General features: G+C 40.7%; 2 protein-coding genes across 2 annotated transcripts; one reads left to right on the top strand and one right to left on the bottom strand.

The window, feature by feature from the left end:
• Window positions 1-2,086: 2,086 nt before the first annotated feature.
• aldoab (aldolase a, fructose-bisphosphate, b) lies at window positions 2,087-6,596 on the top strand. The gene is made up of 7 exons (XM_030773771.1): window positions 2,087-2,112; window positions 3,833-3,945; window positions 4,307-4,573; window positions 4,785-4,945; window positions 5,164-5,422; window positions 5,746-5,945; window positions 6,501-6,596. Exons 2-7 carry the CDS (start codon window positions 3,834-3,836, stop codon window positions 6,594-6,596), a joined length of 1,095 nt encoding a protein of 364 aa, XP_030629631.1. The 5' UTR covers window positions 2,087-2,112; window position 3,833.
• A 1,909-nt stretch (window positions 6,597-8,505) lies between these two features.
• Window positions 8,506-13,180, bottom strand: LOC115812564 (testisin). Its single transcript, XM_030775047.1, has 5 exons — window positions 13,123-13,180; window positions 11,137-11,299; window positions 9,950-10,224; window positions 9,101-9,249; window positions 8,506-8,832 (listed from the first exon to the last, which is right to left on the bottom strand). The coding sequence occupies exons 1-5, from the start codon at window positions 13,178-13,180 to the stop codon at window positions 8,506-8,508; spliced, it is 972 nt and encodes a 323-aa protein (XP_030630907.1).
• Between the last annotated feature and the right edge of the window lie 247 nt (window positions 13,181-13,427).

The raw sequence follows: 13,427 nt of genomic DNA, 5'->3' as shown, positions 1-13,427 counted from the left end.
ATAATCACAGATTCATTGCTGCTTGGCATGGGTTAAGTGCTGGTGTATTTTTTTTATGGGGGGGGGGGGTCATTTTCTCTCTCTCTGAGCCTTTGAATCAATGATCAATACTTCTGTTTTATCCTGGTTGAGCTGTAAAAAATTCTGTTGCATACAGGCCTTTAAATCTAAATTACAGTTAACAAGTGAGTCAGTCGGCCTGGTGTCATCAGGAGGCTTTCCATAGCTATGCTGATGACACTCAGCTCTATGTGGCCGTGTCTCCTGATGACACTGTCCAGGGGTAACATGAACAACTGAAAAAGTAACAGTCTTAAGATTGATCCTTGTGGTAGCCTACCCCACAGGTAACCTCATAGTGTTTGGAGGAGTGGTGATGTATAGATGCAAAAAATTTTCTTCTGCAAAGATATGAGGCAAACCAGTTAAAAACAATTCCAGACAGGCCAACATGCTCACTTAATCTATCTGAAAGAATCTGGTGGTCCACAATATCAAAGTCAGCACTCAGGTCGAAGGCTTGTTGCTGTCAAGATTTGCTCTGATGTCTTTCACTACTTCTAGCAGGGCTGTCTCTGTGCTGTGATGTGTCCTAATACCTGATTGGAATATTTCTAATTTAGGGTCTGAGTTTAAAAAGGTACTTGGCTGATTAAAAACTAGTTTCTCTAAACTCTTCCTCATCCTTATCAGATATCATGGGGGTATTGTCTGAGGGTGCGCCAAATGAAAGGATATTGGATGTACATAGGGGGGAGAGAGCTGGCCCTGACTGGGTTTTTACCATAGGAAACCATGAATAATTCATAAGTACCACACATAAAGTTCCAATCACCAGTAAAGTTAATCAAAGTCATGTAAAAAAAGTCATACCATTAATAAGTCTTTCATAATTATCAGTAGGTATATCTAGTCACACTGATAACTCATAAAATAAAGGTCATATCATCTGTATTGCCAATCCATAACTCATTAGTGATCCATAACTAATCAGTGTAGACATCTTCTATCTTCCCAAATTCTAAACATCATGGGCAGAAAAGGCTTACATCATCAAAGCAGGTAGCATTTTTCCACTGGTTTCTACTATGAATAAAAGAGAAAACAGCTGAATGCTGAGACCTGACAGGTCTGTGTTTGATTCCCGTGATGCATACTTTGGGTCAGTATTATGTGACGGTTGAAAAGACTGGATTCAACGTCTAAAAACATCAACTGCCCCGCTCATAAAAAGTGGAAATGAAAGAAGAATTTGTTGTGCTGTGAACATGCAGAATTTTTCCTTTCCCCTTTTGGTGCCCACCCCCTCCTGCTCTGTTTGTTAATAACGCTAACATATTCATATGGGTTATGATGATGAGGTGAAATTTCAGTGATGTGTGACAATGATAACATCTTAAGTTAGAGGCAATGAAAGTTTCGGAGAGAGAGATTAAATAGAATTTTAAGGGATGTGAATATAAACACTCTGCATGCAAGCCAGCAGTACCTGCTCTTACTCTGACACCCAGGTGATTTATCTCTGTCTTTCGCGTCTTCTTATGCTGACATGTTTTCAGATTTTCGTTCCTAGCCGCTGAATAACATCATCATTAGCATCTATTTCCCCTTATGAATTAGTTAAGGAGTTAAAAAAGATAGTACAAAAGCTGTTGCCATGTTGACTCAGCCCATGGCATAGCCGGGCCTTGTTGGTTTGAATGATATGCTCAGAAGCCACTGTTATGTCCTATCATGCACGCCTGCAAGCATGTATGTGTGTCTGTATGTCTCACCCACTATCTCCTACACTTTTCACTCCCATTCTCTGCCTGGACTATTTTTACATTTTAAACATTATTTTATGCCCAGAATGGTTTTTTGGCTTCATTTTTTTTTTTTTTTTTTATTTGGGAAGGAATGCCAACCCCCTTCTCTGGTTGCAAGCTGGAGCTAATTTTAGTGAGGCAGCTAAAATGTTAGGGGTCATAATCGTGGATAAATACAGTTGCTTACTGGACAAGGGGGGCATTGCAGACAAGACAAATATTCTCCTACACCCTGCCTCTCTCCTTCTTTCCCTCTCTTTGCCTCCATTTCTACAGCTGTCTCCAGCTCCTCTACAACAGAAAGGTAATATGATTTCAGCAAAATTTTAATGAAATGTATGTCTCACCTTTTGAGTGAAATGCATCTTTAGAGCTGTTATATATGTAGTGCTGACAGAGGGTAACAAGAAAATACATGCATCATACAACATCAGACAGTAGTGCAATGACTTACTGCAAAGCTTTCTGCACTCTCAGTTGCAGAAAGAGTTTACACACTCCCACTCACTAGTGTTATAAGAAAGATTTTGAAAGTCTTCAAACTAACAGTATATTATCAGCAGAAATATATCAGCAAAACACATTTATAAACATTTTAGGTTTTTGGGGTGGGGGTAGGGGGGGGCTAAAATGTATAAATTTCTAAAACTTTTCATCCAAGTTATTATGGTGTGCTTAAGAGTTTGCAGTAGTCTAAATATAAGAACATTTTGGATCATTGGGTATATTCAGACCATTTACAGTTGAGCAGTTGAGTAGACCAGGTGAACAGAAGCTTTATTTCAAAAGTTTGCAAAGAGAGGAACAACGACACAGTCGAGTATAGGTCAGACTGATGCAGCTGTGTTAGAGGAAGCAGTTAATGGCGCAAGAAAGAAAGCTTGTGTACTGCTTGCAGAAACTTATCACTGTGTTTTTTGAATTACCTCTTGAATTAGATTGTCTGTGTTTGTGAAGAGAAAGCACGATAGACCCCATAAAACTGCACATACGCATGTTCCTAGTAACACCAAAAAAAGAATGTACAATGTGGCTCTCTCTTGATTCATACTGATATTGAGAATCTTTAATTGTCAGTATTAGTATAGTAGTATTGTCAGCTGTGGTCAGTTGCAGGGTGTTTGTCCACAGCTAAAACCACATTCTTAGCTTCAAACGTGCTAACAGCATCATTTCCTGACAACCTCATTTCCCAACGGTTTCCTGGTCTTTACACTGTTGTACCATTTGTTGTAATAATGTGCAGAGTTAACTCTTAAACTCTTTCAGTTGAAATGCTATCAGTACACGATTGGTACAGAGAAATTTTAGAGTGTTGCAAACTGAAGTAATCTTCAGAAATACTCTTGCATAAGGCATATTGGCATTAAGGCCAGAGGCATTGCTGCAGCAGCTGCCACCATGTGAAAGAGTTTATATATAGTCTGACCTATTGCTGGAGTGGTTTGAGCCGTTAAGGAGGTGTTGGAGGTTGAAGGGTACGAAGGAGGGGGGAGGAAAGAGTTCTACATATTGTTGAGATAAAGGTCAAATGTAAAAGAGCCCACACAACTCAAGCATGTTAAAAGGTCAAGAACATATGTCTGTTGACTTCAGGATAGGAAAAGACCAGAGGTGGGGCACATATGTCAAATTCATCACATAATATACAAATTAGAGCGATAGACCTCAAGGATAAGATAACGTGGAAGAAGATTCTTTGTAATTCTCTAAAAATTGAAATATTTAGACAGCGTACTCACAGACGACAAACATGACGCATACTTCTGCTTTCTTGTCAGTCATATTAAATTTTATATTATGAGCTTAGTTCTGTATTTCATTGGTGTAAACGTACACAAACTATTAATGGATGAAAAAGATTGAAGCGTGGTTAAGCAAGATGTTGATTTAACACTTCCTCTTTTCCACATCTTCCTTTATTTACTTATGTCTAACCTTCCTCTTTCTTGGTCCATTCTTTTGCTCTGTTCTTCCCCTATCACTCATACCCTACCTCCTCTTTCTGTCTCTTTCTGCGTCAGGATGCCACACGCCTACCCGTTCCTCACTCCAGAGCAGAAGAAAGAGCTCTGTGACATTGCTCAGAGGATTATTGCCCCTGGGAAAGGCATTCTTGCTGCCGATGAGTCCACAGGTAGAGAAGCACACTCATACACAGTCACTCAGGAACCAAGTATAAGCAGATCTGCACTGAAATCATATGAATTCTTCCATTTCTTTGGAATGTTCTGATCATAGCATATCATAATGGTTACGCGTCTAAAGTTCAATGACCTCTGCGAAGATCACCAGTAGTTCAAGCCTGATTCTTAATACTCTTAATACTGTTTTATTTGAATTATTAGCAAGTGAATTGAATTTCATCACTCCTTCAAACTGTTTCTGGGTGTAACTTTTAATCACACATACCCTATCATGGTACACACATACACTTTCAAGTTTCATTTCCTCTTTTAATGTCTCCTCATTCACCTCTCACTCACCCCTTACATCAGGAAGTGTTGCTAAGCGCTTCCAGAGCATTAACACTGAGAACACTGAAGAAAACAGGAGGCTGTACCGCCAGCTGCTTTTCACCGCTGATGACCGCATCCAGCCCTGCATTGGCGGGGTTATCCTCTTCCATGAGACCCTCTACCAGAAGACAGATGATGGCAAGCTCTTCTCCCAGCTTCTCAAAGAGAGGGGTATGGTTGTGGGTATCAAGGTTGACAAGGGTGTTGTCCCACTGGCCGGTACCAACGGAGAAACCACCACCCAGGGTGGGTTTCCATCTCTTCACCTCCCCTATCTCTCTGTCTTGCTCTCTCTCTCTCTCTCTCTCTCATGCTCTCTCTCTCTTTGTCTGTATCTCTCAGCCTCTCTCTCTCTCTCTCTCTCTCTCTCTCTCCCTCTCTCTCTCTGTTTCTCTCTCCGTAATGTGATTTATTTATAGCCTACAACCTGTTTACTTGTCTTTACTTTCTCCTGCAGGTCTGGATGGGCTGTATGAGCGTTGTGCTCAGTATAAGAAGGACGGTGCAGACTTTGCTAAGTGGCGCTGTGTACTGAAGATCACACCCACCACCCCATCCCGCCTGGCCATCATTGAGAATGCCAACGTTCTTGCTCGCTATGCCAGCATCTGCCAGATGGTGAGAAAAACTCCCATAAATCACAATACACAAACTGGCTTGTTAATCTGATTTACCTTATCTAGACGTACCATATCATGCTACACTATCATCTACCAAACATGCAGAGAACAAATATATGCACACACAGATAGCATACACCTAATGTGTTAATGACATTTCTATGGTAGCAATTGTTTATGGTAGCAATTGTTTATGGTTTCCCTTGTTCGGTTCAGCATGGCATTGTCCCAATTGTGGAGCCAGAGATTCTGCCTGACGGTGACCATGATCTCAAGAGATGCCAGTATGTGACAGAGAAGGTCCTTGCAGCTGTGTACAAGGCCCTGTCAGACCACCATGTCTACCTGGAGGGAACCTTGCTCAAGCCAAACATGGTCACTGCTGGACACTCCTGCTCTCACAAATACTCTCCCCAGGAGGTTGCCATGGCAACCGTCACTGCCCTGCGCCGCACTGTGCCACCCGCAGTCCCTGGTAAAGGATTTAATTATTGCACACACACACAAGCACGTGCACACACAAACACACATACACACACACACACACTTATATATGCACACATACAAATTTGTCTGGACACACAAGTGTGAAATTTCACCATCCTAGTCTAATATTAATCCCATGATAATGATAACTGTGTACACTTTTGAAGGTAAACATACACACTGCACTACTTACTGTACATACATAACTAATACAGGTGCAGCTTCAGTATGTGGATGCAATAAACTTTTACATTTTGTTTCATAGGCATAAAATCACTCATACGGCCTGATGTGCTCCCTCTTCTCTCACAGGCATCACCTTCTTATCAGGAGGCCAGAGTGAGGAGGAGGCCACAGTCAACTTGAACGCTATGAACCAGTGCCCCCTGCACCGTCCCTGGGCCCTTAGCTTCTCCTATGGCCGTGCCCTGCAGGCCTCTGCCCTCAAAGCTTGGGGAGGCAAGAAGGAAAACGGCAAGGCCTGTCAGGAGGAATTTGTCAAGAGGGCGCTGGTATGTAGAAATCTCCAACCACAAACACTGTTTATACAGTAGAGATTCACTAGATGACTTTGCTTATACAGCATAGATTCCCTAACAAACAAAAATGAAATTGAGATAATAATTAAATCAATAACAAGGAAAGTGTTGTTACAGTGGCATGGCACTAATTCCATTATAACGAGCAATATGAGGATCATGTACACCCAGTGTTTTTTGTTTTCATCCATACAAACTGGGCCTGTGTGGTGTAAACATCTAATACCAAAGAGACATATTTCAACGCTCAAAATGCAGAGCAATAGTGAAATGGGGGCACCTTAAAAACCGAACTTGTGTTGTTAATAACACAACTTGAGTTAACAGCAGTACAAACTCTGGGCCTTACACTTGTTTTTTTTTTTTTTTATGTACAATATGTAGCAAAGGGGAACATCAGCAGAGGCCTGGACCTTGGGGACCAACAAACCCCTGATAATGTTATCGCAAAAAAGCAAGCAACAGGTTAAGCATTTGTTCACATTTCATTGCACTAATTTTTGCATTTATTTTCACTTCTGTTTACAGAACAACAGCCAAGCAGCCATAGGTAAATATGTTTCTACAGGTGATGCAGGGGCAGCTGCAGGAGAGTCCCTGTTTGTGGCAAACCATGCTTATTAGATCTCAGAGAGGACTGAACTCCTACACTGGAACACATCTCTTTTCCCTGGACACCAAGACCAGTTGTCTAAAAGTTCCAGCTGTCCTCTGATAACTGTTTTCCTCATCATCTCAATCTTCTGTCATCACACATCACAAAAGTTTTACAGCAGCATCTTGAGGAGAGAAAAGATGTCTTAAAATGCTGTAGATCCTTAGAAGTTCTGTTGAAGTAAGCACAGAGTGAACATCCTAGAAAGATCTGCCTTCACATTATCTTTCAGTCTCATTTTATGCAACAGGTTCAAGGCAGAGCATTCTCACTTTTCTGATAACATCATGTAAGCATTTTTTTCTTGCCTGGGAATGCTCCATGACTGCCCTCTGCTAAGCCACAGAAACCAAAAAATAAAGAACTACCCACCACTAAGCTGTCTGGTTTCTTTGTGTAAGTGTGAAGCATTTGATTGAAGTGTTAGAACAGTTTGTACGGTTTCCTGTGCTAAAGGAACTTCATAAGTCTCCCCCACACTCAGTGTGTTAACTAATTTTTATATAAAATACACTACATGGACAAATGTATACAAACACCCTTTCCCATTTGTGGATTCAGCTCCTCTGGACAAACTCATTGCTACCTAGTGTGTAGAATCAAGCATAAGGCTATGCAATGACATTGCCCTGATATTTTTCAACCTGCTAGGTCTGTGCCAATCAAGTGTGAGTGTTGTTGATGTGAAGCAGAAATGTATAGATTCAACAGCAGCTCAGCTATAAAGTAGTAGGGCATGCAGCCTCACCGGGTGCTAAAGCATGACGCATCAGAAAACTACCTGCCCTCAGCTGCAACACATACCACAGAGTTCCATGCTGCCTCTGTAAGCAACGTCAGCACAAGAGCTGTTGCTTGGGAGCTTTATGGGATGGGATTCCATGGCCAAGTAGGTCTAAGACACAAGCCTAATGCCAAGTGTTGGCCCTAGTGACATAATGCTAGCTTCCATTGGACTTAAGAGCAGAGGAAACGTGTGCTCTGGAGCGATGAATCACATTTAAGCATGTGGTGGTCTGACAGCCGGATCTGGGTTTGGCAGATGCTAGGAAAACATTTCCGGTCCAAACACACAGTGCCAAAGTTTAGAGGAGGATGAGTAATGGTCTGAGGCTGTTTTCCAGGTTTTGGCCTAGGCCTCCAGTGACGAGAACTGAAGCATACAACAACATTCTGGATGATTCTGCGCTTCAAAACTTCGTGGTAAAAGTTTGGAGAATGCTCTTTTCTGTTTGATCATGACAATACCCCTGTGCAGAAGCCGAGGTCCATACAACAATCATCTGTCAACGTCAGCATGGAAGAACTTGACTGGGATGACCTGGAATGCCAACTGCAAGCTAGGCTTAATCACCCAACATCTGTGCCCAACCTTACTGATGCTCTCGTGACTGAATGGAAGCAAAGCCCTACCCTAATTTTGCAACATCTTGTGAAATGCCCTCCCAGAAGAATGAAGGCTGTTATAGCAGCAAAGGGAGAACCAACCAAATGCCTATGCTTTTTGAGGGAACTTGCATTGGTATTTCAACACACCAACACCATTGTAAGGACTCACAAAAACAAGCCAGATGCATTTCTTGCATTTTTGTTTGCTTTTTTGCCACTTTACATAATTTAATAATTAAAATTAAAGAGCAATTCAGTTTCTCAGTAATACAGTCCAACGATTGTCAAGAAAATGTCATAAACTCTATTAAATACTTGTGGATCCTTGTCAGAACTGGATTCAGTCTTACTATATTAGATTGCGTAAATTAGATGAAACCTATAAATGTCAATTAAAACTCTATAAAAAAAAAAACACCTTAACTAAATTGCATGTGCCAACATTAAGTGGTTTAAATCGTGTTAAAGCAGTGTAGAAGTAGATAAGTGTTATGCTAGAAAAATAAACGAGAGGAGTACAGAGTAAATGAATGCAGAAAAGGTTATTGGCTTTTGAGAGAAGAATGGCATGGGGATGATTGCAGCAGAATTGGTGTTGCATATGAAGTTGGCATCAGAGTCAGTGCCAGAGGAGGTGAAGGTCACAAAACCGATATTTGCCCCATTGACATTATCAGTGATCCATGTCTGAAACTCTGACACCCTGGCATAGACCTCTGGGAAATTTGCTGTTGCACAAGGCACCCCAAAACTAGAGATGCCGGCCTGCACCCACACAGAGTTCTGCTTACACTGTAGTGGACCTCCAGAGTCACCCTGAGAGGAATATGTATATAAGAGAGAGAGAGGGAGAGAGAGAGAGAAACAGACAGACAGACAGACACCAACATAGAGAGAGAGACAGAAAGAAAGGAAGAGTGAGTGCAAGAGAGAACAGAAGATCAGAAATCAGCGTTGCTCTTTGAAGCATTGTGTCTGTGACACTTTGACCAGTATAAACGCAAATAATGAATAAATATAATAATCACCAAATCATATACCACACAATTCACACGAATTATGTTTTTCCTGCACTAACACTCACCTGACAGATTCCTTTGCCTGCTGTCCCTGCACAGATCATCTGTGCAGTGATAACAGCATCCTCTGCTGGCCTATACTGGCAAGTACACTGTGTATTCCCCACGACAGGTATCTCCACTTCCTGAAGAGTCTGAGGAGAAGGTAGGGGGACTACAGTCCACAAATGGGCAAGAGGTCAATTAATGACTGAATTTTAAGATTCCCATACAAAGACATTGTCCTAAAGTTAAGCTGACCCCACATCTACTGCATTGTAATATTCCCAACAGTTAACTGAAACCACCTGAGTGAATCAAGGCCTGGTGTCAGTAAATAATTTCCATTTCATCATCAGAGTGTTTGTATTCATATACTGTTTACTTGCACCATATATTTAGCTCTGTTTGTGTTATGAATTTACAACATGAGTAATGGGTAACCAAAAGTCAAAACTGAAGTATTTATGACTCTGACAATGTATTACTACCAAGCACTTAAACTTTTGGAGTTATAAATTTCTCATGCATAAGCTTCTCAATCTTGTCAAACATAGCACCTGTGTACCAGGTGTTGTTAAGACTTGTCACCAAACCATTTCTAATAAGTATTTTAACCTGCTGAGTTTAAGACAGTCCTCCATTTTCTCTGGCTAGTTCTAAGTTGTTGTTTATTTCCCAGTCGCACACTGTACCATATGCACTGGTCCAGTGTTAACTGCTGACCGAGCTTTATAACATAACATGATTAAAGGTGAAGTGATGAGTATTAAGTTATGAGATGGATCAGATGTTTGAAGTTAAGCATCTGAAGTCATGGGCAAAAGACTGCACAAAAGGGTAAAGGATCGGCAGTAACTTCAGATATGTCTCACCATCTTTGCCTATACGGCCCCACCCAGTGGCCCAGCAGCTGGTGGAGTTGTAGAAGGCACTGGTGTTGGAGGCCAGGCACACAGGGCGAATGTAGTTAGTGAAGTTGACGGCCTGACTTAGCTTCATCAGGGCAATGTCATTGTTGTATAGAGTGTTGTTGTAATTGGGGTGAACGATTATTGTCTGCACACTTCGCACGACTTCATTGGAATTAGCACTGCTCGTGCTCTGATTCTGCCTGCCCAGATACAGAGTCCATCTGGTGGTATCTGTACTGTTGGGGAGAGACACAATCAGTCTGCATACTTTACCCTTGCCAAGCTGAAAGAGAGCATTGGCACAGAATGGTTGTGAGAAAGATTCAAATTCAAATTTTTATTTGTCACACACACAGCCATACACAGTACGACGTGCAGTGAAATGCTTGTTCTGACTGTCCAAATGATAAAAAAAAAAGAGCAAGACAGAGTTAAGGATAAAAAAAAGAATATACATAAACAGAATAAACAGAACATAAATAGAATGTAAACAGAATATAAAGAATGTAATATAAGGGATACATTATATACAATAGATATACAATAGATATACAATGTACAATAGATACAATACAATAGCACCCATTCTGTTATCCATTTATTAACCCTGAGCCCGCTCACAGTCTATGTCAGTACCTGTCTCCCACTCTTACAACACTGGTGAGGCAAAGCATCTCAAATTAACTCTATGAAGCTGAATTTAAATATGAAACACATACTGCGGCAGCATTTGACAAACTTTAGTTTGTTTAACTAATTTTAAGGATGTGTCATTTACAATCCAGTCAACCCCCTAATGCATTTTAGAATATCTCAAAAAATTTAGCTTTTATTCTTAGCTTAACAATTAACTTATCACCTTTATGATCTTTGGTCAGCATTTTCTGCATGGACATTGTCTTAATAATACACTGCATTGTTCTGCTGTGTCTCATTCATGTTACGACTGACAACTGTTATGCTGGCTCTGGGGATTTTTTTTTTCTCTAAACCTTAGAAATTAGAATTGAAAGGCAGTACTTGCCTCAAGAAGTTAGATGTCAAAGAATAGTGGAAAATGAAGGCAGATCAAACTGAAAAATCATTTTACTGTTGGTAAAATATGTTGCATTTTATGTTGCACAAGTGTAAATGTTTAGTGAACTTACGAGAGGATACAGTGTGCTGCAGTGAGTACCCATTCACTGTTAATCAGAGTCCCCCCACAGATGTGACCTCCTTGGTAGTGTAGACTGACCTGCCACGGCCAGGCACCTTGAGGGGCATCTTGGCCACCCACCACACGATTGTTTAGGGGGGCAACTCCGCATTCTTAGAGGCACAGCAAAAGGATGGTGACAGATAAGAGAGAAATTCTGAATCGCTGGTGAATTTGTAAGATGAATAATTATTCAGATAGTTGATTAATCATGTCGAGCGCTGTTTGACAGGCTAGTTATGCGACAGACAATTTAATGCGTAGAGATTGTCTTACCGGTTGTGCTCTGTGCTTCTGAGCCTATTTTTGGAGAACAGAATTAATCAGTCAACAGCGGACTGCATAAAATTTACAGTCTGAGACAACAGGATTATTCATAGATACAGAGTGAAAAAACATTTTAAAAAATTAACCCAACAAACAGCTGGAACTGTGCACACTCATGTGACCTTAACATAAGCAGGAGTGAACGTTGCTAAGTAACAAATTTACACAGATCCAAAGCGTAAACTCGCGACTTTGCAACTTCCATCTTTGTTAACAAACATGAAAATGAAAGAATATTCAAAAGACATCTGACAATTTTGACAACTTTGACAACACTATGACAACTTTGTATCTTTTTATTATATTTATTATTTTTAATATCTTTGTTATTGTTATTACCTTTTTCTTCATTATTTTGTAAACAAGGTTTGTACGCGCGCCTTTGCCGGACGTGTCTACATGTCCGAATAGAATTTTCGCAGTTCTTGCAATCGTTGAATATGTTCTGTTATTGAATTGTCAGTGAATTCTGGGAAGAATGCAGAATTATGCTCTTGTTGATGGAATTATGTTGTACAAATGTTGAAAACTATAGCTAATGGTTACCATGGTGAAACAACACTTCTAGCAGTATGGGAAAGCGAAACACAAAATTCAATTTCCGTCCGCCATTAAACAAATGGTTTCATATAGTTACTGAAAATAATAATAAATGAAATGACGTGGTTTGTACATTGATCAGCACAAGTACGCTCCTGTTTTGTTTTGTTTTGTTTTTCACAAAAAAGTTTTGATTTACTCAAGTCCGTATAAAATATTCATTTGCCACGTCCGTTTGCGCTGGAAAGTTTCATTTTTCCAAATGTCGGGTACACATTGTGTGTTTAAAGTGGCGGCAGCGGACCGTCACAGCAAATATAATGTTATCCTAGTGGCCTACCTTTCACACATAGCATCACAACTGTAAAGTAAAACAAGACTGCTGATGTTCCCATTGCTGAACAGAAGCATAAACTGTTTCTTTTCCCAGTTAGTTCTCCTCTTCTTCCTGTTCCTTTAATTACCTTTAGCTACTCTTTAACTAACAGCTTTATATTGCCTTTGCTTTCTTTAATGAAAGTACCGTAGTCTCCTCCTTTCCTCTTACTTAAAATTCTCGTCCTTCTTGTTTTATGAGTTGTGACGATACAAGGGGAGTAGCCTGCAATTATGTCAGTCAGTTGTCCCACATCTACACTTGCCATTTCAATGCATTGAGCAGTGCCATCCTTCAGTGTATGTTGGTCCCCTCTCTCAGAGGGCCACCATCAAGGTCAAATAGAAGACAAAGAATAGTGTTTGGCCGTCTCAAACTGCGGCAGTGTTGGATGTTTGGTATAGTTAGACTCTGGTACCAAGCATAGCACCCTCAGTCATCAGGGGGTCTGGTCAATCAGTAGGTCAAAAAGCCTTGGCCTTCATGATCACACAAAGTCACTGCTGGTAGCAGCCATATCCAGCTACTATATCTAGCAGCAGCTGCTGGAGCTGTACTTGCCCAAATCACAGCCCTGTGAAGAACAGCTCAGTAACACTGTAAATGGACACAACAGTTGATCAAGGTCCTCCAGAACCTTGAGTGGCACTGCTGAGTCTTACTGCTTCACTGGAGGTCAGTGGTCCCTTGCACCTGTAAAGGCACCACAGTCCAGAGGAGTGGCCCATGACAGCCCCTCAGTGACCGTCATGACAGTCATACAAATGAGTTCACTCAGAGTTTGGTCCTTGGATCTGTACAAGGGCCAACTCTCTGAAAGGTTAGAAATAAGGAAAGTTTTAGATTTAAAAATCCTTGTTTTGCGTATTTATGTAAATATGCACCAGCTGATACTACGTCAAAACACTTAAACAGGTGGTTTCTGTTGTTCATCATGTTGAATACATAAATGAATGAGTAGGTAACAGACATGAACAAATAGATTATGATCATTATGA

The sequence above is a fragment of the Chanos chanos genome, chromosome 5 (genome assembly GCF_902362185.1).
Source record: "Chanos chanos chromosome 5, fChaCha1.1, whole genome shotgun sequence".
NCBI lineage: Eukaryota > Metazoa > Chordata > Actinopteri > Gonorynchiformes > Chanidae > Chanos > Chanos chanos.
The sequence above is the reverse complement of the archived record's forward strand: the minus strand, read 5'-3'. Positions and strand labels throughout refer to the sequence as shown.

Bases quoted from the DNA above. Each gene is read 5' to 3' on its own strand.
- aldoab (XM_030773771.1), top strand. From the start codon at position 3,834: ATGCCACACGCCTACCCGTTCCTCACTCCAGAGCAGAAGAAAGAGCTC. The intron at 3,946-4,306 runs GTAGAGAAGCAC...CCCTTACATCAG, and splicing joins TGCTGCCGATGAGTCCACAG to GAAGTGTTGCTAAGCGCTTC. The intron at 4,574-4,784 runs GTGGGTTTCCAT...TTTCTCCTGCAG, and splicing joins CGGAGAAACCACCACCCAGG to GTCTGGATGGGCTGTATGAG.
- LOC115812564 (XM_030775047.1), bottom strand. From the start codon at position 13,180: ATGACGGTCACTGAGGGGCTGTCATGGGCCACTCCTCTGGACTGTGGT. The intron at 10,225-11,136 runs GTAAGTTCACTA...TCTCCCCAACAG, and splicing joins GCAGCACACTGTATCCTCTC to TACAGATACCACCAGATGGA. The intron at 9,250-9,949 runs GTGAGACATATC...TGTGGACTGTAG, and splicing joins GGGCCGTATAGGCAAAGATG to TCCCCCTACCTTCTCCTCAG.